The sequence below is a fragment of the Castor canadensis genome, chromosome 17 (assembly GCF_047511655.1).
Source record: "Castor canadensis chromosome 17, mCasCan1.hap1v2, whole genome shotgun sequence".
NCBI lineage: Eukaryota > Metazoa > Chordata > Mammalia > Rodentia > Castoridae > Castor > Castor canadensis.
Genome location: NC_133402.1, coordinates 40,378,526 through 40,402,361, shown reverse-complemented (window position 1 = coordinate 40,402,361; position 23,836 = coordinate 40,378,526). Strand labels below are relative to the sequence as shown.

Sequence of the window (23,836 nt, the reverse complement as noted above, 5' to 3'; positions counted from 1 at the left end):
CATGTCCCATCTGAAAGCCCAGTCCACAGGGGCAGGATCTCCTTTGTCAACCTGGAGTTCCACCTTCCTGGAATGCCCATGCCTGTGGGGCCAAATCATAGATCTCCCAACAACTCCCCAATTTTTTTTCCTACTGGGGATTAAACTCAGGGCCTCTCTCTACCACTAGAGCCATGCCTCCAGTCCAAAGTCCCAGATTCTCAAATGTGTTTCAAATTGAACTCATTGTAGTTTACTCAGATCTTAATCCAGGAGAATGGGGTGGAAGCAACAGAGATGCATAGTGAATTTCTTATTTGTCCTTGGTTCCATCCGATCACACTGACAGTTCAGTGAAGTCTAAAGCCCCAAGATACCCCAACCTCCCAGTGGCCCAGGGGCTGAACCCACATGCTGACATAGTGCCCATCCTGAGCCCAGCAGGCTAACTGTTCTCTCCTGTCACCATTGCCTCCTCTCACTTCTATCCCACCTGCCTCTGGTCCCACTCTGTATTCACAGCCATACACCTGTGCAGGTAACCTTCCTGTGGACACACCCTCTCCCCACAGATGGCCCTCCCCCACCCATCCCAGCCTTTCTGATCTCCCTCTCTGGTTTCTCCCCCTTAGTATGAAGAGCAGCCCCAGTGGGAGTACAACCTCTACATGTACATCTACTTTGTTGTTTTCATCATCTTTGGGTCTTTCTTCACCCTGAACCTTTTCATCGGTGTCATCATTGACAACTTCAACCAACAGAAGAAAAAGATACGTAGAGCACTGGCTCCACCTGGGCTGGACAGGGCTGGGCAGGGCTGGGCAGGGCTGGGCAGGGCTGGGCAGGTGTCAGGGACTGACGAGCCATTCTAGCTCCAGGCCCCATCTCATATTCTCTGTTGGTGATGGTCCTTTTCTTGGTCCTGCTAGAATGAGAGGAGTATGTCCACAGATGTAGCATGCCTAGGCCTGTAAGAATGCAAGAAGGGGCTTTGTTGGGAGGCCCCATGCCTTCCATAGTCTACCTGAGAGATGAGGCTCCTGAGAGAAGCTGGGGTGACAGTTGGGACTGTTTCCTGGTCCATGATTGGGGATCATGGTGGGGCTGTGCAGAGGCCCAAGGTCTCCCCAGAGCTCCAGTAGAGGGGCCATGATTGGGTTGCAGGCAAACCAACTGGGCATAGATAACCATTGGCCTGGCTAAGCTACACATAGGGAAAGGGTGGAGGAGGTAGACATTGGTTTTCTGATCATAAAATCAACAAGATTTCAAGGTTAATAAGGAAAAGCAGGTTTGGAAAAAAATTTCCGGTGTAGGATTTGAGAGGAAGTGACAAGGTGATCAACCCTGGCACCCTCATCCAGGAGGCAAGGTCCCTGTGCCCTCTACATTTGGGGCTCTGTGAACTCCAAAATGAGGCTAGTGCTCTCTCTCTGCACCTAGGAGGCCAGGACATCTTCATGACAGAGGAGCAGAAGAAGTACTACAATGCCATGAAGAAGCTGGGCTCAAAAAAGCCCCAGAAGCCCATTCCTCGGCCCCTGGTGAGCTAGGCTTTCTGGCAGAGTTGGATCTTTTGCTGGGGGAGTCAGGGTTGGGATCCCCAGCCACACAGCCAGGTCTCTTTACAGTCTTTTAGCTGTTGAGAGGTGCTCTCTCATGTCTGACCCACACAGAGGTCTTAGCCTGACACAGATGATAGGGAGGATAAGAAGCCTGTGGCCCCCAGGGAAAGCTGATGACTTACGGGAGTTCAGCTGCTTCCAGTGAGCCCTCCTTCCCCTCATGGGTCCAGGTTTTCTCCAGGGGTAGCTTTCGCATCCCCACCCCCATGGATAGCCTCATCCTTGGAACCCCTGAGCAGTCAGGAAGCTGTGTTCCAGAGTCCCCTAGTGAGTGGAGCCAGAAGCAGTGCTGGGTTCTGTGATACACTGACTGCCTTGCTCCTCAGCCGTTCTCCAAGAAAGCATGTGTGGAGGGGAATATTCAGAGTAATTAGGAGGTGTAACCTAAATCACTAGCTAGTAAGTGGCAGATCCAGTTTTTAATCCAGTTCATCACTCTCACCTGATTCTTTCCTGTTCCCTGTCCTTGGTTGTAGGTTAGTTTTGTGTGTGTGTGTGAACTTATTTATCATCCTATCTCTTCCCCAAATGTGGACACATTTACAGGTAAAGACATATATGAATATAGAATCATTTCAGTTAGTAGAATAAATAAAATCGATTCCATAAAAAGAATGGAGAAACTACGTGAATCTGAGGACTAATACAAGTACTAGGATTGAAGTCTTTAGACTGGAAAAAAGAGCAGCACAATGAACAGTGTACTAAAACCCCTCTTAAAGACCTGCAGGTCCATCAGTGACAGCCTGGAGGGAGGAGAGAGCCTCAGGACTGGTCTCAAAGCCCAGGGAGTATTTAGGCAGGACAGCCAGCTGTCCCATCTCAGTGACTTTTTCCTCTGCACTCAGTATGCAGTGTGCAGGGCTTGGGCCTCCCTAGCGGCTGAAGTAAGAGGGTTGTGGTGTGGGCTTAGAGGCAGCAAAGGGGTTTGCTAGCCTGCCTGAGGTCCCTGCTGAGCTTAGCTCATTTGCCCCTTCTTTCAGAACAAGTACCAGGGCTTCATATTCGACATCGTGACCAAGCAGGCCTTTGACGTCACCATCATGTTCCTCATCTGCTTGAACATGGTGACCATGATGGTGGAGACAGATGATCAAAGCCCTGAGAAGGTCAACATCTTGGCCAAGATCAACCTGCTCTTTGTGGCCATCTTCACAGGCGAATGTATTGTCAAGATGGCTGCCCTTCGCCACTATTACTTCACCAATAGCTGGAACATCTTCGACTTCGTGGTTGTCATCCTCTCCATCGTGGGTGGGTATGGAAGTCAACTGGACAGAAAAGCCCTCCCCAGACCAAGCCTCTCCTCCAACCCTCGGGTCTCTAACTTACTGCCAAGTAAAACATTAGGCTCCCTCACCCTTTTTTCTCTGCATCCATCACTGCTCCCTTCTGACACACACATGCATGTATGCACCCATCCACACTCACACACCCCTTCAGGCAGAATCTTTCTGGGAATTTTATCTTGAGACAAAAAGGCAAAGTTGACAGAAGACCCAGTACCCTGTCATGGACCCACCCTCTAAGGGACCCTGGAACACATCTCTAAAGGAGTGGGTGCTCTGCAGGCTTCCTGCTCTCCAAAGTAAAGCCTTCACCTAGGTTGAAGGAGGAGGAAGCTCACACAGGTGGGATCGGTCCCCAGGGATGAGAGGTAGGTAGACTGCTAGGGTGAAAGTCATCCCTGGAAATGAAAGATTCTGGTATAACCACCAAAGTGTGTGTCATCTTCTGCCTTGTGCAATTCACCTTGTAAAGTCAGCACTAAGCAGGGACATCCTGGGGCTAGGGCCCAGCACAGGTAAGATCCTTACCTGTACCATATTGTTTGGCCTCAGAGCCTAGATTCTTTATGTAACAATTTTATTGAGATGTCATTCACACACCATACAATTCACAGAAAGTTCATTTAGAATTCACTTGGTAGTATACAAGCATGGCTTGACAACGGGGGTGAGTTCTGAGAAATGCATTAGTCAGTGAACATCGCAGACTATACTTAGCAGAAGCTACCATGGCTATGTCACTGAACAATATATTCTCATAGGACCCTTGTCATTATGTGGTGTATGGCTGGACATCCACAGAGCTGTGCAACCATCACCACTACCTAATTTTGGATTATTTTCCTCACCCCCAAGAGAAACTCTACCTATTTAGTAGTCCTCCATTTCCCTTCTTCCCTCAGCCCCTGGCAACCACTAATCTAAAATTTGAGGGACTGCCAAGCCATTTTCTATCAAAGTAGCTATGCCATTTTATACTCTTACCATCCATGGATGAGGGCTCCCATTATTCCACCTCCACACTAACATGTTATTGTATTTCTTTATTATAGCCATCCCAGTGGGTATGAGGTGATATGTCACTGAGTTTTTCATTTATATTTCTCTGGTGACTAATGATGCTGAACATCTTTTCTTATGCTTATTATTCACTTGCATATCTTTGGAGAAATCGCTGTTCAAATCCTTTGCTTGTTTTAAAAATTAAGTTTTTAAGGCCAGGCATGGTAATGCATACCTGTAAGCTCAACTACTCTGGAGGCAGAAGTAGGAAAATCATAGCTTGAAGCCTGCCCAGTAAGACGTGTGAGGCTATTTGAAAAACAAATTGAAAGCAAAAGAACCAGGGGCATGGGTCCCCTGAGTTCAATCCCTAGTACTACCAAAAAAAATTAGGTTATCTTTTTATTGTTGAGTTATAAGAGTTCTTTATATATTCCAGATACTAGTGGATCGTTTTTATTTCTGTGTAGTGTCTATTAAGAAATGAGTTTTTAAATTTAATGATGCCTAATTGACCTATATTGTTTTATTTTGTCACTTGTGCTCACAGCTCAAACTCTTGATTCCATCCCTATGAGTACCTCTGCCTTTGGGTGACTGACATTTGTCTTTCTGCCATTTACATCCTCTGCCTCCAGTGAACCCAAACAGTAATGCAGAGGCCAAGGCAGCAATGGACAGCTGTCACTGCAGTGATGGGCAGATGGTTAAAAACATGAAGTTAGGGTCAGGAATGCCCTGAGGTCCCAGGTGATGGGAAGGGTGACAGTGTGCCTGGTGGGGTGGGAGAGAAGTTTTAGAAAAGGAAAAGACCATTGGGAAAGAGTGTCAGAGGCTTCCAGAGATACGTTATGTACTTCACAACCAACTGCTGGTCCCAGTGTGGTTAAGAGGTCACCATGGAGCCAGATTGGGTCACAGCCCAGTTTCTCACTTAGGTGGCAACTTGAGTAAGTTACCTCACTTCTCAGTTTCTTCTCCTGGAAAGTGAGGGTGATGGCTCCCTTTCCCAGTGTGATGGGAAGGCCTGAGTGAAATGTTGGCCACAAAGTGCTCAGCCCAGTGCCCTATGGACACATGTCAGCCAGTGACATGATTACTGTATGAAGAGTCTGGAAGGGTCACTTGGGCCAACATGAGGCAAGTATACTTCACTGATTCGCTTATAACTGTATTCCTTAAATTTCGGACTCAGGTGGTCACTAGAGAAGCAGAGGTGGGGAAGTCATGAAAGGAAGCAGAGTTGGGAGGTAACAGGGGCCATCACAGAAAGGACACTGAGGCATGGACTGGTCTCAGGAGCACTGATTCTGGGCCAGTGTTTCTTGTCCCTCAATATGTATGTGAATTGTCTGGGTTTATTGAGAAGAAATGAGCTAGGAGTGATAAGAACCTAGGTGATTCCAAGGCTGCTGGTCCTCAGACCACACTTTGAGTGCTGTGCAACCTGAGTGCTGGTCCTAGCTGGGCTGCTGAGATGCTAAGCAAGTCCCCTCTACCCTCAGAAGCCGTGGAGTAGGTGGACCTAGTTACAGGTATGCCTTATGGTGCAAGTACACCATGGTGATTAAGGAGTGATGGGGCTAAGGCGGCCCTTTTCAAAGGATATGGGTCCCCACCTCCTGGATCACAGAGGCAGGAGGAGGCCGTCCTAGTATGCAGTTCACTCAGTCCTCCTGGCAGGGTCTTCTCCCCCTGGCTCCTCACCCCCAGTGGTGCTGGCCTGGAAGGAGGACAGAGGTACCATCAGTGGCCACAGTCTCTACTGTCTCCCACAGGCACTGTGCTCTCCGACATCATCCAGAAGTACTTCTTCTCCCCAACACTCTTCCGAGTCATCCGCCTAGCCCGAATCGGCCGCATCCTCAGGCTGATCCGTGGGGCCAAGGGGATCCGCACGCTGCTCTTTGCCCTCATGATGTCCCTGCCTGCCCTCTTCAACATCGGGCTGCTGCTCTTCCTCGTCATGTTCATCTATTCCATCTTTGGCATGGCTAATTTTGCTTATGTCAAGTGGGAGGCTGGCATTGACGACATGTTCAACTTCCAGACGTTCGCCAACAGCATGCTCTGCCTCTTCCAGATCACCACGTCAGCCGGCTGGGACGGCCTCCTCAGCCCCATCCTCAATACAGGGCCCCCCTATTGTGACCCTGATCTGCCCAGCAGCAATGGATCTCGGGGGAACTGTGGAAGCCCAGCTGTGGGCATCCTTTTCTTCACTACCTACATCATCATCTCCTTCCTCATTGTAGTCAACATGTACATTGCCATCATCCTGGAGAACTTCAGTGTGGCCACAGAGGAGAGCACCGAGCCTCTGAGCGAGGATGACTTTGACATGTTCTATGAGATCTGGGAGAAGTTTGACCCAGAAGCCACCCAGTTCATTGAGTATTCAGCCCTGTCCGACTTCGCTGATGCCCTGTCTGAGCCACTCCGTATCGCCAAGCCCAACCAGATAAACCTCATCAACATGGACCTGCCCATGGTGAGCGGGGACCGTATCCACTGCATGGACATCCTCTTTGCCTTCACCAAGAGGGTATTGGGAGAATCTGGGGAGATGGACGCTCTGAAGATCCAGATGGAGGAGAAGTTCATGGCGGCCAACCCATCCAAGATCTCCTATGAGCCTATCACCACCACGCTCCGGCGCAAGCACGAGGAGGTATCGGCCACAGTCATCCAGAGGGCCTTCCGGAGGCACCTGCTGCAGCGCTCTGTGAAGCATGCCTCCTTCCTCTTCCGTCAGCAGGCAGGCGGCAGCGACCTCTCTGAAGAAGAAGCCCCTGAGCGAGAGGGCCTCATCGCCTACATGATGAATGAGAACTTCTCCCGGCGTGGTGACCCACTCTCCAGCTCCTCCATCTCTTCCACCTCCTTCCCACCCTCCTATGATAGCGTTACCAGGGCCACCAGCGATAACCTCCAGGTGCGGGCATCTGACTTCAGCCGCAGTGAAGATCTTGCTGACTTCCCTCCATCCCCAGACAAGGACCGTGAGTCGACAGTGTGAGCCTGGCCCAGCTGGCCAAGACGTACCCTGTTGTATCGTGGCAAATCTGAATGAAGTCAAAACCAGCGTCTGCGGGGGGCCTCCCTGGCTTTAGGCTTCAGGGTTGAGAGATAGGCCTCAGCCCTGAGGATCCACAAGGCAGAGTTTTGTGGCACTGCATGGAAGCTGGAGGCAGCTAAAGGAGCCTCCCCATTCACAGAAGCCTGTACCCTATAGGCCCCACACATCCTGGGGCCTGGTCTGGTCAGGAAGCACCCCGGGGCTCTGAGTAGCAGCAACATCCCAGCTACCGAAACAAAACACAAAACTGAGACTGTACATGTTGTGAATGGGCTTTCATAAATTTATTATATTTGATATTTTTTTACTTGAGCAAAGAACTAAGGTTTTATCCATAGATGTTGGCAGCAATCCACACTGCCTGTTCTTAACCCTGAACAAGAGTGTCTACAGAGCTGCCAGAACTCTGCTCTCAAAGCAAGCTGGGGTCCAGTGTGGTTCCCCAAGGCGGGTGCTGAGGGGTGGGAAATGGGGGCCCCCTGCCTCATGGGCTGAGGTGCCAGGAGGGCTGAAGCCCCTCAACTCACATGCACATGCACACACTCCTCACACACACACCTCACACACACACACACACACACCACACACACACACACACACACACACACACAGAAGCCAGACACAGGCCACAAAGGCCCAGGCTCCAACAATCACCTCTAAGGGAGACAGGCCTATCCTCCCCGCCCCCACGGTTGGGACTCTTCTCAACCCATGGCTTGCTCTGACTTACCATTTACCCCAGGGTTCTGGAAGTTCCCCTGTGTTTTTATGCAGGCCACACCACCTATAAAAATAAAAGGCTTCCAGAAGACTGTGGCCCGAGTCCCTGGGCTGGTCCTTGGTACTGGTACTGCCCTTTCTTCCCCTCTTGTAAGAGTATTAACATGAAGCCCAAAGGCACAAAGGAGCCAGGCCCACTCACACCCAGGCACATAGCTTGTTCTTGCTTCCAGGACCTGGCAGGCCCTCCCAACAGGCCAAGGGAAGAGAAGGTTGCACCATGTGAGTATGGGACTAAGTTTAACTGTGCCCAGACATGGTGGTCACTCAGCCCATCTGAAGAAAGGAATCTGTCACCATCAGGCGCTCCCCAAGCCTTTCTGCATCTGACCACATGGGGAGGGTAGGTTGGCTCTGCCCAGGGAAGGACCGTAGGATGATCAGTTCTAGTTCTGTACTCTGGGAGGGTAATAAACCATGAACCTGTTGGAAAGGGGAGCACTGTGGCCCTAGGACTCAGCCCAGGGTCTGGTGGCATCTACACATGAGACCTCCTTGGGACAGGGTACAGGCTGACCCAGGGGTCTTACAAGAAGGCTTTTCAGGGAAAGGTACCTTTACTAGTTCAATTACCCCCATGACCTCTTCAGCTGCTGACAATCCTATTTAGCATATGCAAATCTTTTTATTGTAGAACTGTCACCTTGAGGTGACAGGATCAGCTGGTGGAGCCCGAGCAGGCAGGGGCTCAGCTGCCCCATTCCAGCTCTCCAGCAGAATCACTTTCTGTTAGGGGACATCCACCTCACAGGCCACCTCAATCTCACCTGCCCACACTGGGCTGGCTGCTCCTAACCTACCTCGCTGAGCTGAGGGAGGGCTGGATGTTCATGACACTCGTGGCAGTGCTGAAGGGGGAGCATTGCTAGTGAGTAAAGTATTATGTTTCTTCTTGTCACCCCAGTTCCTTTAATGGCAATCCAGCCCTACCCTGTCCACCCAAGATTTTTCTTCTCCCATGTTCCCTTTGAATTCAGTATGGGACTTGGTTTTAACTGTCTCAGTGACACTTCTACAAGTGGAAATCTTATTTTTGTAGATCTGTGCTTTCTCTCAAGGCTTGAAGAGATGTGCCCCCCTCCCTGGTACTCGCTGCCCACTGTACAGGCAGGCATGTGGCCGGCGGCAGGCTGGGCTGCCAGCCCAGCTGGCCGGAAGGAGACTGTGGTGATGAGTGTGCAGACTGCCCAGGAGCCTGGAGACAGCTGCCCGGGGCTGGCTGTGGATTAGCAGCTGAGGGCAAGGACAAGCTAGCCCAGCTCCTTAGCTCAGCGTGGCTTTCATTTTTTTTTTTTTTTTTTCCAGAACAGGACTGCACAATGACCCACAGGAGGGGAGAAGAGAGTAGAAAAAAAGGAGGGAGGGATGAGCATCAAATGCCAGGTTTTGTCTGGACTAATCGAGCACTTCTCACCAAACTTCGTGTATAAATAAAATACATATTTTTAAAACAAACCAATAAATGGCTTATATGACTGGTCTGAGCTCTGATCTTGTGCTGAGGTTTGACAAGCAGGGTCCAGAGGCCCAGGCAGGCTGTGAAGAAGCCTTGGCCTCAGCAAGTCTGGAGAACAGTGTTGGGGCCAGAGAGAGGAAAATCCAGGAACCAGGAAGAACTTCAGGTTATTTGTCCTGGAAAGTGGCTGGAAACATGCACCCGACCAGGACAGATGTGCAGGTAGAGCAGTGTGCCCACTGAGCAGGGACTGTACCACACCCAAGTATCAAGCAGGGGCAGCTCCAAGGCAGGAGCCCAGGCTGTTTGGGTCCTGAGACACCTGGCACTATCTTCATTGCCCTCTCCTCTCCTCACTCCTCCACAGCTCCCCACTGACAGCCCATCACACACCAAATGTGCTCTGCTAGCCCACAGGACCCATTTGCCCATTAAGAACTAACTCCTCAGTCTTCCATCCCCCAGTCTGTCTCCCCAACTTTGACTACTCTAAGTGCCTCATGTAGAGTCACACAATATTTGTCCTTTTCTGACTGCCTTATTTTGCTTAACATAATGTCCTCAAGGTTCATTCATCTTGTACCATGTGTTAGAATTTACTTCCTTTTTTAGGCTGGATTCTATTCCATTTATGTTTTACTACATTTTGTTTATCTGTTTACTGTTAATGGACACTTGATTGGCTCTACATTTTAGCTATTGTGAATAACGTTCTGAATACAGATGGACACGTATCTCTTGGAGACTCCACTTCCAATTCTCTTGGCTATCTATGCACAGAAGTGGAATTACTGGGTCCTATGTAATTCTATTTTTCATCTTTTAAGAAACATCAAGTGTTTCCCCCAGGGGCTTCACTGTCTTACATTCCCACTAGCAGTGCAAAAGGGCTCCAATTTTTCCAAATCCTTGCCAACACTTGTGATTTTTTTAATAGTATCCATTGAGTATGAGGTGGTATCTTAATGTAGTTTTGATTAACATTTCCCAAAAAATCAGTGATGTTGAGAATCTTTTCCTGTACATATTGGCTATTGAAATGTTTGCCATCTTTTAACCAGGTATTCTTGTTGTTGAGTTTTAGGAGTTCTCATTTATCAGATATATGATTTGCAAATATTTCCTCCTATTCTTTGGGTTGTCATTTTACTCTCTTGGTTCTGTCTTTGTACCCACAAAATCTTATATCCATGAAGAAAGGCATGTCTGCCTTTCTTTACTAGTCTGCATCTCCTCCTGTCCTTTTTATTGTGTCTTTCCTTCTCCAGTGTTTGACTAAATGCCGAAATTCTTCAGGCCCTAGATCCTCTCCCAGAAGAGTGTGAAGAACAAATGGAGCATAGCTTTGAAGATGAGTCTTGAATCTTTGTCTTGAGCCCCAAGCCAGCATATCCGGCTGCCTACTTTGAGCATCGCCAGAGCTTTCAGCCAGCCTCATCCAAAGCCCAACTGGGAAGACACACCCACAGATGCCATCTTCAACTGCCCATTCCTCTCACCCACACACCCGTCATCACCCTGCTGGGTCCACCTTCTTAGTGTCTCTCAAATCCCACTACTTGGTCCCATCTTGTCCCCATCTTGCTTTATGGAGACCACCAGGACAGCTCCTTTTCTAGATTCATCCTTTCCACTCAGCTGCCAAGGTGATATTTTAATCCCAGATAACTACACCCTGGATAAAATTACTCAGTGGCTTCCTGTTGCCTAGGGATCAAGGCAAACCCTCCCAGGCCTTCAGCTCTGTCAACCTCTGTAACTGCATCTCTCCATCCCACAGAAAGCTCCAGCTCTTCCAGTCTCACTGGCTGCTGCTCCCTTCACCCAGAACAATGTTCTCCTTTCTACTCGGCCACAGGTCTCACCTCCACTGGGACCCATCCCCATTATTGGCCCCACACTTGGAACCTCCCTGTCACAACATTCCATGCTCTTCACGAACGCCTGTGAGTGGTGTGTGAACAGACATGACCACTGATGGGAAAGAACCCAGCCGTATTAGTATCCTCCCTGTCAGTTCCAGCCCTATTCATTGGTATCACCCTCCTTGGCCTTGGATGAGTCCCGGGCAGAGCTAAAGCTTCTCTGCTTGGCTAACACTTTTCTTACATACAGTCTTTGTCTGGCATGACAGCATTCAGTGCCATAAGCAGAGTGCCTGGGTGGCTTCTCCTCCCAGGCCACACAGTTAGAGGGACTCTCACAGATACTTTTGTGGGCTTTTAAAGGGACTCACAAACTCAAGGCCTTCTCCCAGCAGTTTCCACAACCCAGGAGATGCACTCTTGTCTGGGGGCCCTTGGTGATCTCTTCCCTTGTCCTTAGGCACCTGTGGGTCCACCCCAGCCCCCTCGTCCCTTCAAGCAGCCCTGTTGTTGAGGTGCATGTTGGCTTTCTCTCTACCTGCCCACCTCTGATCCACAGTTACCTGCTCCTTCTCTGGAGTAGGAGCAAAGTTCTGACAGCACACTCTGTGGCCCCCAGTGGAGCAGCTGGTCCCAACCTTCTTGTAGGTTCCCAAGGCCTTAGACCAGTCACCCACCCACTTGAGCTCTGGCCCAGTGAGGCCCAGTCCTCTATATCTCTGACACCTCACAGCTCTTTGAGAAGATCCCTGAAGCCCCTCTACAGGCTTGATCCCTGAAGGTGGCACAGGCAACCTCCCTCTGGTCCTCCCCCAAGAGAAGGCCACAAAAACAATGCAGTGACAGCTCTCTTCAAAGAAACCCACTCACAAGTCCCCTCAGCTCTTCCCCCCCCTCAGATCCTTTTAATGTCCTTGCCAAGACTGAGGGGTCCGGTCTGTTTGGTGACGTTTCTCCTGTGAACAATCTCCATATGACAGACACATGATTTGGTATCCTGAAACCCTTGTTTTTGGTCCCTTAGTCAAAACCGGAGCGGGACAGCTCAGGCTAGCCTCCTATGACACGTAGTGAATTGTCTTTCCTCAACCAAACTGGCTCCTTTCAAAGGCCAGGCCATGTCAAAGGACAATGGGCTGAGACCAGCTTTTTAAACAAGCCTATCAGAACATGAGACAGTGGTATATCCTACGTGGTAGGGATGTATGCCGCTTAGTGAAGCTGCCATTTCAAATCCAGACAAAACTCATGGAGCGCCTGTGTGTGATCCCTGAAAGTGCTGGCAAATAAATTTCTTACTAAAAATCCCAATGAACAAAATTTAAAAGAAACACAAGCATGGGTCCATGTCTGTTTTCCTTACCATTGCATCCAGAACCTTGCTCAGAGACTGGCATATGGTAAGAACTTGGAAATTGTGCCCACTCCACACCCCTTGAGGCTATGAAGAGGTGAGTTCTCCTCTCACAAGCTCCAGGGACACCTTGCTGGACTAGGTCAGCAAGGCAGCTTCCCCATTGTTCTTAAATCCAGCCTTGGAGTTAGGGGTTCCCAGTGCCTCATGTGAGGTCTTCCTGACTGCTTGAGGCAGGCCTTCACCTGCTCTGGAATGCAGGCAGGCTCACCTAGAGGCAGGTGGTGTGAGCCCAAACTAAGAGAACTGTCTTGCTGCAATGCCACAGCTGTCACTGAACCACACAGGGCTGAGGCTGGGGACCAGGCAGTGGGTGGCTCTGTGAGTTGATGAATGCCGGCTCCTGTGTCAGAGGGAAGGCATGCAGCAGGGGATCTCAGGCCTTGGCAGGGAGAGATGCTTTTGGACAGACGTCAGCTCTCACCCTGGGGCCACGACGCTGGCAGCCCCCCTGCCCTGTGCCAGCAGCTCCTCCACCATCAGTTCTGACAGCCACGAGACTCAGTGCCCAGGAGGTGTGGGGGAGGCAAGAGGACAGAAGCCCAGGCCTTCCTACAGGTAGAGGCAGCAAATGGGGAATGTGACCAAGGGCAAACAAGGGTGTGGCAACAGACCCTCACCAGGCTCAGGGAAGCATAAGGACTGGTGTCTCCTTATCCTGACTGCCTCTTGGAGTCCATCTGTGCTGACCCGGTACCTCGGCACCCCACCACCCAGCACTCTGAGTACACGGGTCCTAATCACTCACTAGGCTAAGGGCTGTGAAAGGCCAGTCCTGTTTGTTCACCACTGGGTCTCCAGCCCATCCTACTGGTGCCTGGCAGAGATGAGATGCCAGGAATGTTTGTAGAAGAAACAGGCAATTTGGTCAATTGCTCCAATCTGCTGGATCACCAGGATCCTCCACTTTGTTGGAACCTTTCTGTCCTCTGAGTGCTCTGACCTCTTTTCTCACCAACAGGCCCACCTTTCACTGTTTTCTGAAAGGTGGCCAGATTCAGGGCCATTTGAGAGCCTCACCCAGATGGACAGCCATGTGCGCATTCACATACACGTGTTCACACAGGCAAGGCAAAGAGTCAGCAATCAAGTCAGTGCCAGGAAGGGAGTTGGGGGGCATAAAGAGATGCCCCAAATGCCTGGAATGAATCTCAGGCTTCCCATCCCAAACCCTCTTATGCTAGAGGCCTCAAGACATTCCCAGGGTCAGAGGCAGGCAGACAGGCCAGAAGGCTTTCAAACAGGGGGTACTGAGGAAGACTGTTCAGAAATGACACTCAAAGCTGGCAGCTGCCAAACTCTATCTGGGAGGACCAATGAGCAGCACCAACCTCTTGCGGGTATCCCAAGCCAGCTTGAACCCAGTACACGTAATGACCACCCTGACAAGCACTTCCTCCCATGCCAGCTCACTGGGCTGGCATCCCCGGGCAGCTGCCAGGCACCTGCTGCTGGCGAGAAAAGCCCCATCATCCCAGCCTTTGTGGAGAGACAGTCCGGTGGCTCAAATTCCAGAGAGGCGTGTGAGGTCACAGCAGAGCTCCTTCCCCGGATGTGGGCTGACCAATCTGCGGTATGTCCTGTCCTCCTGCCTGCTCTGCTGCATGCCCAGTTCTCTGTGGGGCACAGCACGAGAGAGCATGTACAAGGATGTTAGGTGAGTCTAGCAGAAGGATGAGCTTACCTCTTGTGTTTGCCTTTTGAGCCATCTCTCCTTATGTACTATCTGCCTACCACTCACCGTCTCAAGACCTTCTTGATGGAAGGCCAGACCAAGCCCCTTCTACATGCAGGTCTGTGGAGTTGCTGTAGGATGGTGGAGGCAGGGAGAGCTAGCCCAAGAACCAAAGGCCAGTTTAGCAGAGATGATTGTGCCTTCTGTATCCTGTTCAATCCATCACACTTATAGCCTTTACACCAGACAGGAGACAACAAGGAAATGACAAAAGCCAATAAGGCCAATAAACAAAGGATAATGGAATAAGCAGTATGTGCAGCCCATTCCCTGAGCTCCAGAGCCCAGAGCAGGCTGAGCTGCCCTCCCTTCTGTCTCTGTTTGACTTCACCCACAGGCCCCAGGAGACAGTTAAAACCACTCAACAGCACCCACGGGGGTGCCCGGCTGGATTTCCAGCTGCTCATGCCAAAAACCTTGACGTCATCCTTGACTCCTCTTTCTCTCACACCCCACATCCAATCCGGCAGGAAATCCTGTTGGCTCTACCTTCAGAATATACTCCAAGTCCAACCATTTCTCAGCACCTCTACAGCTACTACACTGGTCTGAACACTGCCATATCCCACCTGGACTCTTGCAATGACCTCTTAACTGATCTTTGTTCCTAAATGTTCCCAGCACACCAGTCAGCAGATTCACTAAAGTCAAGTCAGCTGATGCCTGCTTCTCTGCTCAGAACCCTCCAGCAGCTCCTGGTACACTTGAGCCTTACTGAGCCCTCCATGATAGGCCCAGCTCCCCAGCCCCTGCCTGAGTCCCCACAATCCTGTCTTTGACTGCACTTCAGTCACATTGACTTCTTGATCATTCCTGGACAGGCTGAGCATGCCTGGCCTAGGACTTTAGCACTGGCTGATCTCTCTGCCTGGTGTGCTCATTCCGTAAGGAAGAGGCCTGGCTCACCTCCTTCCTCTTTCAAAGCTTTTCACATACGTCACTTTTGCAATGACACTGAGTGCAACCATCCTATTTCCTACCCTTTCTCAGCCCACTGTTTTTATTTTTAAATCAAATTTAGTGAGGTATAATTTATATACAATAAAATTCAGCATTTTAAAATGCATAGTTTGGTAAGTTTTGACAAATCTGTAAGCAGGATAGCCACCACCATAATCAAGCTATTGAACATTTCCATCACACCAACTTCTCTCACCTCCTTTACTGTCAAATTTTTTTTCACACCCCCAGCTCTGGGCAACCACTATTTGTTTTCTGTTCCTTTTCTGGAGAGTTCACATAAATAGATTGATACTGTATAAAACTCTGTGCCTGACTGCTCTCACCGAGCACAATGCGTTTGGGCCCATGCTGACTGTATCAATACTCCACTATATGCACATACCCTGTTTGTTTTTCCATTCAATAACTGACGCACATTTGGGCTGTTTATAATTTTTTAGTGTGATGAGTAAAACTGCTCTGAAAATTTGTATACAGGTGTTTGTGGGGTCATGTATTTTTATCTCTTGGGTAAATACCTAGGAAAAGAATGAGGGTTTTATGAGTAAGTGTATCTGTAACTTTGTAAGAAATTATCAAAATGTTTTCCAAAGTGTCTGTTTTTCATTCAATAATGAGTTCTAGTTGCTTCATATCAATGCCAACATTTGATATTGTCAGTCTTTGTATTTTTCCTTTAACTTCGCTATTTGAGTAGGTATATCTCAGTAATTTTAATCTGCATTTCAATAATGACTAATGGTGCTGAAAGTCTTTTCATGTGCTTATTGGCCAATCTCTTATCTTCTTTGGTGAAATGCCTGCCACTGTTTCTAAACAGTGCTCACCAAATATTTAAAGCCTCATTTAGAGGAGCAAGACTCCCTGAGAATGAGACATTTCATTGTTCTGCTGGGGTTTGCTGTGACATCTGGGGAAACTGACCTCACTGTTCTAGTCTCTGCCTCCTCATCTGTGAAATAGGGATGATAACTTCCTTCCTAGGGTAGTGTGAGGACTGTGTAAATTAAGACATGGAAGGAATTTATAAAAATTCCTGATATGTAGTAAGCACTTGATAAATGTCCAATATGATGGTGATGGTGATGATGATGGTGGTGGTGGTGGTGGTGGTGGTGGTGATGGTGATGATGGTGGTGATGGTGGTGATGGTGATGGTGGTAACGGCAACCCCAATGTGGCATGTTCATGCTAATCTCATTTCTCTCTTCAGACCCTGAATTTTCATCTGTTAGTTTTTCTATCTTGGGGGTGGGGAGGAGGAGGACAGTTTCTAAGTGTCATTCACAGTCACCTCCACTGAGCTCCAGAATTACTGTTTATTGACACACACTTATCCCAGCAGCCACCTGCCAGCAACTTAACAGATCCCTTTGTCCACTCAGGCACCTCAACAGTCACCTGCCAGTGGGACACTGGAGTTACACACACGGCAGCGGTAGCATACCCTCCACCTAACACGAAGAATGGCTCAGTTTCTCAGTGATCAATGGGAAGGGTCATGAGAAACTGGCAGAGCTGGGAAGGCCAGTGACACAAAGCAAGATCAGGAGATACTGGGAGGCAGGAGAAAGTAGTGTGGCCTTGCCCTGCAGCAGTTCCATGTCCTCCCAACCACTCCACCCTGTGACTCTCCCGGGCAGCAGTCCTGCCCTGCAGAGGCCGGGCCTCCATCAGTCCCACACTCACCCCACCTGATCTCTGCAGGAAAGCCAGACCCCAAGAGAAGCAGCTCACATCCCTAGGCCCTTCCCTTGAGGGCAGTGAGGTGGGAGAGGAGAAATGAAAGCACGCAGACCCAGGGCTGGCGCCAGGGTGCCACAGGGAGTGAAAAGAAGGTGATGAGAGAAGGGTACAGCAGCTCAGCAGGGCCCAGGCCACTGGCAGGGCAGAAGTGGGGGGGTGGGAGGTGGGGGACTGGGATTGCTGAGGGATTTAGGGGCTTGAAGCTCTCAAGCCTTTAAAATACAGGATCAGGGAGAAATGAAGGTGCTCAGGAGCCAGAGAAAAGGAGAGTGAGCAAGATGAGAGTCAAGGAAGGGCTAGGTTGGGCGAGATGAACCTCTGCCCTTCCCACCTTCCCAACCCTTCACGTCCACTAAACATGCTCTTCACACTCATTGTCACCTCAATTGTGAGCACTCCTGCTCAGCCTGCCCAAATGCCAGCCCCCAGCCAGAACTCTCTTAGCACTTTGGCCACCCCATACCCTGCTGTCCCCTAGGCCAGCTACCACCTATGTGCCACCCTCACTACCCCAATGCCTCAGGCCCCATCCACAGAGTCCCACACACAGCCAGTTTCTTTACTATTACACCCAAGCTGAAGACCAGCCAGGTCTTCATAGGATCGACTCACTAGGAGGTCACACATCTACCCCCTGCCAGCCCTACCTGCCACTTGACAGAGCACCCCCTTGGTTCTATGGAAACTATGATATTTAAAGGATAAGTATGTATTAAGCAGTGGAGCCAAAGCCCAGCTAGCAGGGTTGACACTAGGAGCCACCCCAGGAGTCAGGAGGCTCCTGAGCCAGAGGGGTTCTCTCTCTCCCTCTCTGTCACCAATTTAGGTAGTTTACACTGGGACCAGCTGGGGAAATTGAGGCATCTGTCCATTCTTCAGATAGCTAACATGTATTAAGCATCTTATATAGATTCTGGAGTTACAATAATGAGCAAAACCAAAGTCCCTGCCCTTATGTAGATCACAGTCAAGTCACAGAGGTAGATTTAAACCTCAAACTCCACAAACAAAGCTGTCTACAGTTTCAAAGCTGTTGGGAGGGAGTAGAAAGTACAATAAGTAAAGAGTATCCAGGAGAAAGGGTCAGAGACCTCTGTTGATTATGTGGCATTGGAGCTGACCTGAGGTGGGCATTTCCAGGAAGAGGGGAAGAGACATGTGAGAGTCTGAGGTAGAAGACAAGTGGCCCATTCCAGAAGGAAAAGATGGCCCACACAGGGTAAACCTGGACAGTAAGAGGAAATCCAGCCTGGTGAGGTGCAGGAAAGGAGTCTGGACATGACCTGAGGCTCATGGAACTGCTGAAGAGGTTAACTGTTATACATACTTTGATTACATGGGGCAAAGGATGTGACTGCTAATCAGGCTTGCACTTTATCAAAATGCCACTTCCTGCTCTAGGGGAAGGATTTGTGTGAGACAAGAATGAATGAGGGCAAACAAGCTAGGAGGTCTCCATAGGGAGAGATGAGGGTAGGCTGGACCAGGATGGAGACAGTTAAGAGTGAGAATTCTGAGAGCTATGTTGGAGGTGAGATTGGTAGAGCACCAAACAGTGGCAGAAGAGGCTCCCCTAGTCTCTAGCTAAGACAATAGGGGTCTGACAGCACTGCCATGTCAATGTTGTCACTCCCAGTGTCCTGAGTCTAGCCCAGGTCGCCAAAACACAATCCCATTCCTGACAGGCAGAGCCCAACCATCCTCCCATGTACACTATTAATTAGTCTGAGGTGACTCTTATGGATTTCTGCAGTTCCAGGCCAAGAGCACAGACACTATCTCAGTTTGACAGTCTCTGTAACTCCCAAAAGACCTCATGCTCTCCTCAAGTCAGCCTTACCCACAAAGGTGGGCCTTGTTAACCTCAGTCACCATACTCGATTTCCTTTGTCTTCAAGACAAGTTTTTTCAGAAGCACCCTGGACTAAAACCTTTATTGTGGCCACCCGATTCCATCCCAACAGATCTCCTCCTTCACTGTAGCCCCAGAAAAGAGCAGCTGGACAGTGCTTTCTTCCTTCCAGAGGCAATGGGCTTCTTGCTACACTGGCTCCAGGAACCAGCTTTGCACACCAGGAATCTCAGGGAGAAGCAGCTTTGAATTCAAACAGTTAACTAAATGGAGGACAAGGCTATCCATGCACCCCACAGTTGCACAAGTAAGGAGAGGACTGCCATGGTTATTTCTGGTCTACTGTCCCTGCTACCTGTGACCATGACAGTGAGCTGTGCCAGCATTTAAATCCTCCTGGCTGGTTCCCAGAACCCAGAGACTTATTTGGAGAGCAGACCTCCAACAGGAGCCCATATCCAGCTTCACACAGGCTTTGGTCTAAGTGCTTTCATGTAGGAAAAAGGAACATTTCCAGGTGGAAATCTTCCAAATGTGTCTTCCCCAATCACCTTGTCACCAGATTGTTCTAAGCAAAAACTTTCTCGTAAATTATCTTTGTCGTTGGCTGCTCACACACAAAGGTCACATAGTTGTCTGCCTCTGATAGCACACACATAGCTGGAGAAATGGCTTCAGAGGTTCCCACAGCTGGAATGTCCAGAGGAATTCTCACCAAGAAAGGGGAGATGAGGTCATGATGAAGAGGGAAATAAAGGGAAGAGAAGGCAGGAAAACCCCACAGACCTAGAGAAAGACAGGAGAATCTCTACCTAGGTCATTTGTTCGTTTGCTTCCCTTCCATCCCTAAACTAAATTTTCTTCAGTGGTTCCCCAACATCACATCCAAGTAAACAGTAATAAAAATGGTCAACTAGAAGCAATAAGACACCAGTATCACTAAGCATACCCTGCACCCAAATCTTGGTTTCTAAATACCATTCTCCATTAAAAGGAACCGCTACTCCTGGGCAAAATGTCTAATTCAGGGCTAGAGCACAGCAAATACCACATGAAAATCTTGTTGTACCAGAAAATAATAACACAAAGGCTGACAGAGATATGTCAAAAAAAACACAAGAGCCAGATTGAATTGGCTAATTATCTTTAGAAGGAATGGTAGAGTTGAAAATCATCAATGGATGAAAGTAGTGGGTAAAAGTTTGGTGAGGAACGAATTTCAATGTGTCTCCCTATCATCATGTATTAATAATTACATAATTAATTATTAAGGAGAAAATACTAACTCTATGGAACTTAACAGACACTACTGAAACTAAGTGGTCAAAAGTAACATCTTTAATAAGTAGAAAACTCAATGCTGCATGCCTCCTGATGTGATACTCAGAAATACTCAACATCACCTATACATAATCTTACCAAAAATGCATAACCTGAAACTATAATGAGGCAACATCAAACAGAATTTCAGCAGAAAAATGCCAAGTTCAAGAAGCACAAAATTAGGCTAAAGACTTCCAGATCAAAGGAGGCTAAACATATATGACAAACACAGTGGACAAAGGAAAAACCAGACATGAAAGAGGTATTCAGACAACTGATGAAATGTGAATATAGACCATGTAACAATATTAGGTCAATGTTAAATTTTTTGACTTTGATAACTGTTATTATGGTTTAGTAAGAAAATATGCTTGTCTTTACCAAATAGATAATGAAGTTTCTAGGGGTAAAAAGGCATTATTGCCTTCAAGCTATTCTCAAGTAACTTAGAAAAAATGTGTGCATGTGTGTATTTATGTACACATATACTGTGTTTTTAGTATATGTATAGCATACCTTACACACACATAAAATCAGGAAAGAAAATGACAAAACGAGCAAAATATACACAATTGGTGAACCTATGTAAAAAGTATATGGGAATTTCTTGCAACTTTTCTGTATCTAACATTACATTAAAATGAAATTTTAAAAATATTAATAATAGCCAAAAGTTGCATTCCTGCACTGGTCACTATTCAAAATGTTTTTCATGCTTTAACCCATTTGGTACTTACAACAGTTCTGCTGTCATAAGGTGTATGGCAACATCTATCACCACTGCCCTCTTCATTTTATAGAGGGGGAAACTTGCACACAGCGGTTAAGTTGCTTGCTCATTTTCCCAGCCAGTAAGATGGCGAAGCTAGGATCTGACCCAGGTCAGTCTGTCTGGCTCCAAAGTATATACTCTTAGCCAGTATGTTCTGCTGTCTCAGAAGCTGTGCTGAAACTGAGAATGGAACCCATAGACAAGAGCACACAGAAGACAAGCACCCTTCCAGAGGCAATGACCAGATCTGGGCACAGTAAAGAGCTTTCAGAAAGTGGGAGTTCGGAGTTTAGTGCCTTAAGCTTTGGGGGCTTGGAGTGCAGGGGATTAGAGCCTGCAGAAACCCTCTATCCTGGAGGTTTCCTGTAGCCTCTGGCCTATTTGTCCTCACTAGAACTCCAAACTTACTTCTTTCTCCGGCTCATGAATGCAGAAACAAGAGGCCTTATTTTGGAGAGCGGTAGCTGGAATGTAAAGGTGTGGGCCTAGACAGCAGCTACAGCTGGGGTGGGGCAGGAGGGCAGATGGGGCTAGAAGCTGATGGCCACAGGGACTCAAGATGGAGTGAGGAGAAGAGAGGACCAGTCATGGAGGTGGTAAGAAGGCCAGGTGGAGCAACAGTAGTTGCTGCAGGAATAGGCCTGGGGGTGGAGTGGGGAGGCCACCCTACTTGGCACTTTGCCTGAGAGGACTGGCAGAGATCTATTTCCTCAAGCCTTATGGAGAAGGAACTAAGTCTCAGAGCCAGGGCTGTCAGAGAGGATGTCACAGTTGGGTCTGTCTAGTCTGGCAGGGAAATAGGGGTGAGGGGAGAAAAGATGCTGACGTCTAATGCGTTCCGAAGTGGACTGGACCCCCACCATTGCCCTCCCTGCCACAGGGCCTGTCACAAGGCGGCCACGGCTCACACCTGCTTATCAGGACTAGGGTGTGGAGAGGGTGTTTTGGACAGGAGATAGGGCTGGGACAGGGCTGTCCACACTGGCTCTGCTCTGCCTCCCTCATTCACACCTCCTCAGAGGCCCTCATCCACTCTGCCCCTCGGCCTCCGCCTGCCCCAATATGCCTCCTCTGCAAACTACCTCTGCAGGCCACCATTCTCCAAGGAAGGCTCTGCCCTGTCCAATTAAAAGGCACCAAATGCAGAGGGACCCTGAAGACCATCTAGTCCAACCCTCACCTCACAGGCAAGGAAACTGAAGAATAAGGAAATGCCACTTACTTGATAACCTGTCACAAGTACACATTAAGGGTTGGAGCCAGAAGACAAGCTCTGACTCCAGACCAGAACATGTTAAGGATTGAGCCACAGCCCAGGGATGAGAGCAAGGTTCCAAAGGCCATAGGTGAAGGGGGTGTGAGGGGCACATTTATCCCTGAGGAGTGTTAATCTACTCAGGTTTCAGTGTCATGTAGGGAGAGAGGGCACAATCACATGGTGCTGTCCTAGCTCCATTGAGTGGGTAAATCTCTACCCTGGATCACCAGGTCTCCTCTGGCTGGGTCTGCATGGCAATGGCTGGCCAGGGTGGTGGATGAAGTGGTACGTACGGACACACAGCACATCAGTTGGGAGGCCAGTAGAAGTCAGAGGCCCTTCATGGATGGTTGCAGGGACTAAAATGTTATTCTGCCTGGTGTTCTAACAAGGAACCAGTTGTTTCCAGGCCTCAGAGGTGCTGAGGAGGTTCTGCAAACTCAAGGCCACTGTCCGATACTGTCTTGACCACTGTAGCCTTAGGATGCATTTAGGTAGAAAGGACCCCTCACCCTACAGAGACAGGATATTTCACCTTGTGCCTGTGGAGTAACTGAGGCTGGAGAAGGGAAAGATGAGATACATTCCAAGACCCTGCTTAGGGGAAGAGGAAAGGGCAGGGTTTCGCACCTGCACACAGCTGGAGAATCTCATTTTAGCTCTGCTTCCCCCAGGACCAAATACACAAAAGCCCCTGCTCAGTACAGGGCCTGCCCCTTACTTCCATATTCTCACTAGAGCAGGCTGCCTCAGACCAGAAGCCAGACTTTGCAGAGCCTAATGCAGAAGCCCTGGAGAAAGAGCTCTGGAACCCCAGGCATGCTGTCAGTAGGGTTCACTACCTGGCACTGTGGCCTGCTGCTCTTTTGTGACCACAAAGATTTGCCTACACCTACAAAGCATGGCCCTTGTTCTCACTCTCAATGGAGAACAAGCATGCTAGGACTCAAGCAGGATCCACTCAACTTTTCTGACTTGGGTAACTCCAAAACATTTGACCATCTACTACTTCCAGAATGCTGTGGGGGCCCCAGAAAAGTCAACTCCATTGTGTGCCTACCTCTAGCAAGTTAGCAGGGCAGGGCTACAATGAGTAAATGCATAAATGATTGAACTGTAAAGGTTTCTACCTGGTCCACAGCTTAACACCACACCAAGGTCGTAGACTCAGTCCTTCACCTTCTCAGAACAGCAGTCATCTGATAATTACTCTTAAGTAAATGGGTACCATTTATTAAAAGCTTACCAAACTACATGTTATCTATTTAATCCTCAACAGCTCATTCTCAACCTGTTCCCAGATAAGGAACCTGACTCAAAAGGATGAAATCAGCTGGCTTGGGTTGCCCTGATGAGGTAGGAAGATGAGACAGGCACCCAATCCAAGTGTGCTCTCACCTACTCAAGTGTTCAAAGTATTGGAACAGCCATGCCTACGGACCGGACCTAGAGATACAGCAGGCACTTCTTGTTTTGCAGTGACTCACAGGCAAACTGTCACAGAGACTCACTTCTGCCCTATGCAGTCAATCAGTGTTTCTTTCTCTCTCTTCCTATAAAAACGCACAGTAATGCCTGTTTTATTGGGTTCACAGATTATTCAACAAATGTGGACAACTTCTCTAGGTATTGTCTTACATCACAGTCTGAAGTGTTTCTTTAAAAAAAAAAACAGCAGTGAGCTTAACAGGAATTATC

At 48.8% G+C, this 23,836-nt stretch overlaps 1 protein-coding gene across 4 annotated transcripts in view; it reads left to right on the top strand.

Moving 5' to 3' along the window:
• Positions 1 to 9,250, top strand: part of Scn5a (sodium voltage-gated channel alpha subunit 5) — a 96,640-nt gene extending 87,390 nt beyond the window's left edge. For all 4 annotated transcript variants that reach the window (XM_074059837.1, XM_074059835.1, XM_074059838.1 and 1 more), the window contains 4 exons: positions 612 to 749; positions 1,419 to 1,523; positions 2,588 to 2,858; positions 5,674 to 9,250. In XM_074059837.1, coding sequence (XP_073915938.1) covers positions 612 to 749; positions 1,419 to 1,523; positions 2,588 to 2,858; positions 5,674 to 6,914 — 1,755 coding nt within the window. In that variant the 3' untranslated portion in view covers positions 6,915 to 9,250. The remainder of the gene's footprint in view (positions 1 to 611; positions 750 to 1,418; positions 1,524 to 2,587; positions 2,859 to 5,673) is intronic.
• Positions 9,251 to 23,836: the final 14,586 nt, after the last annotated feature.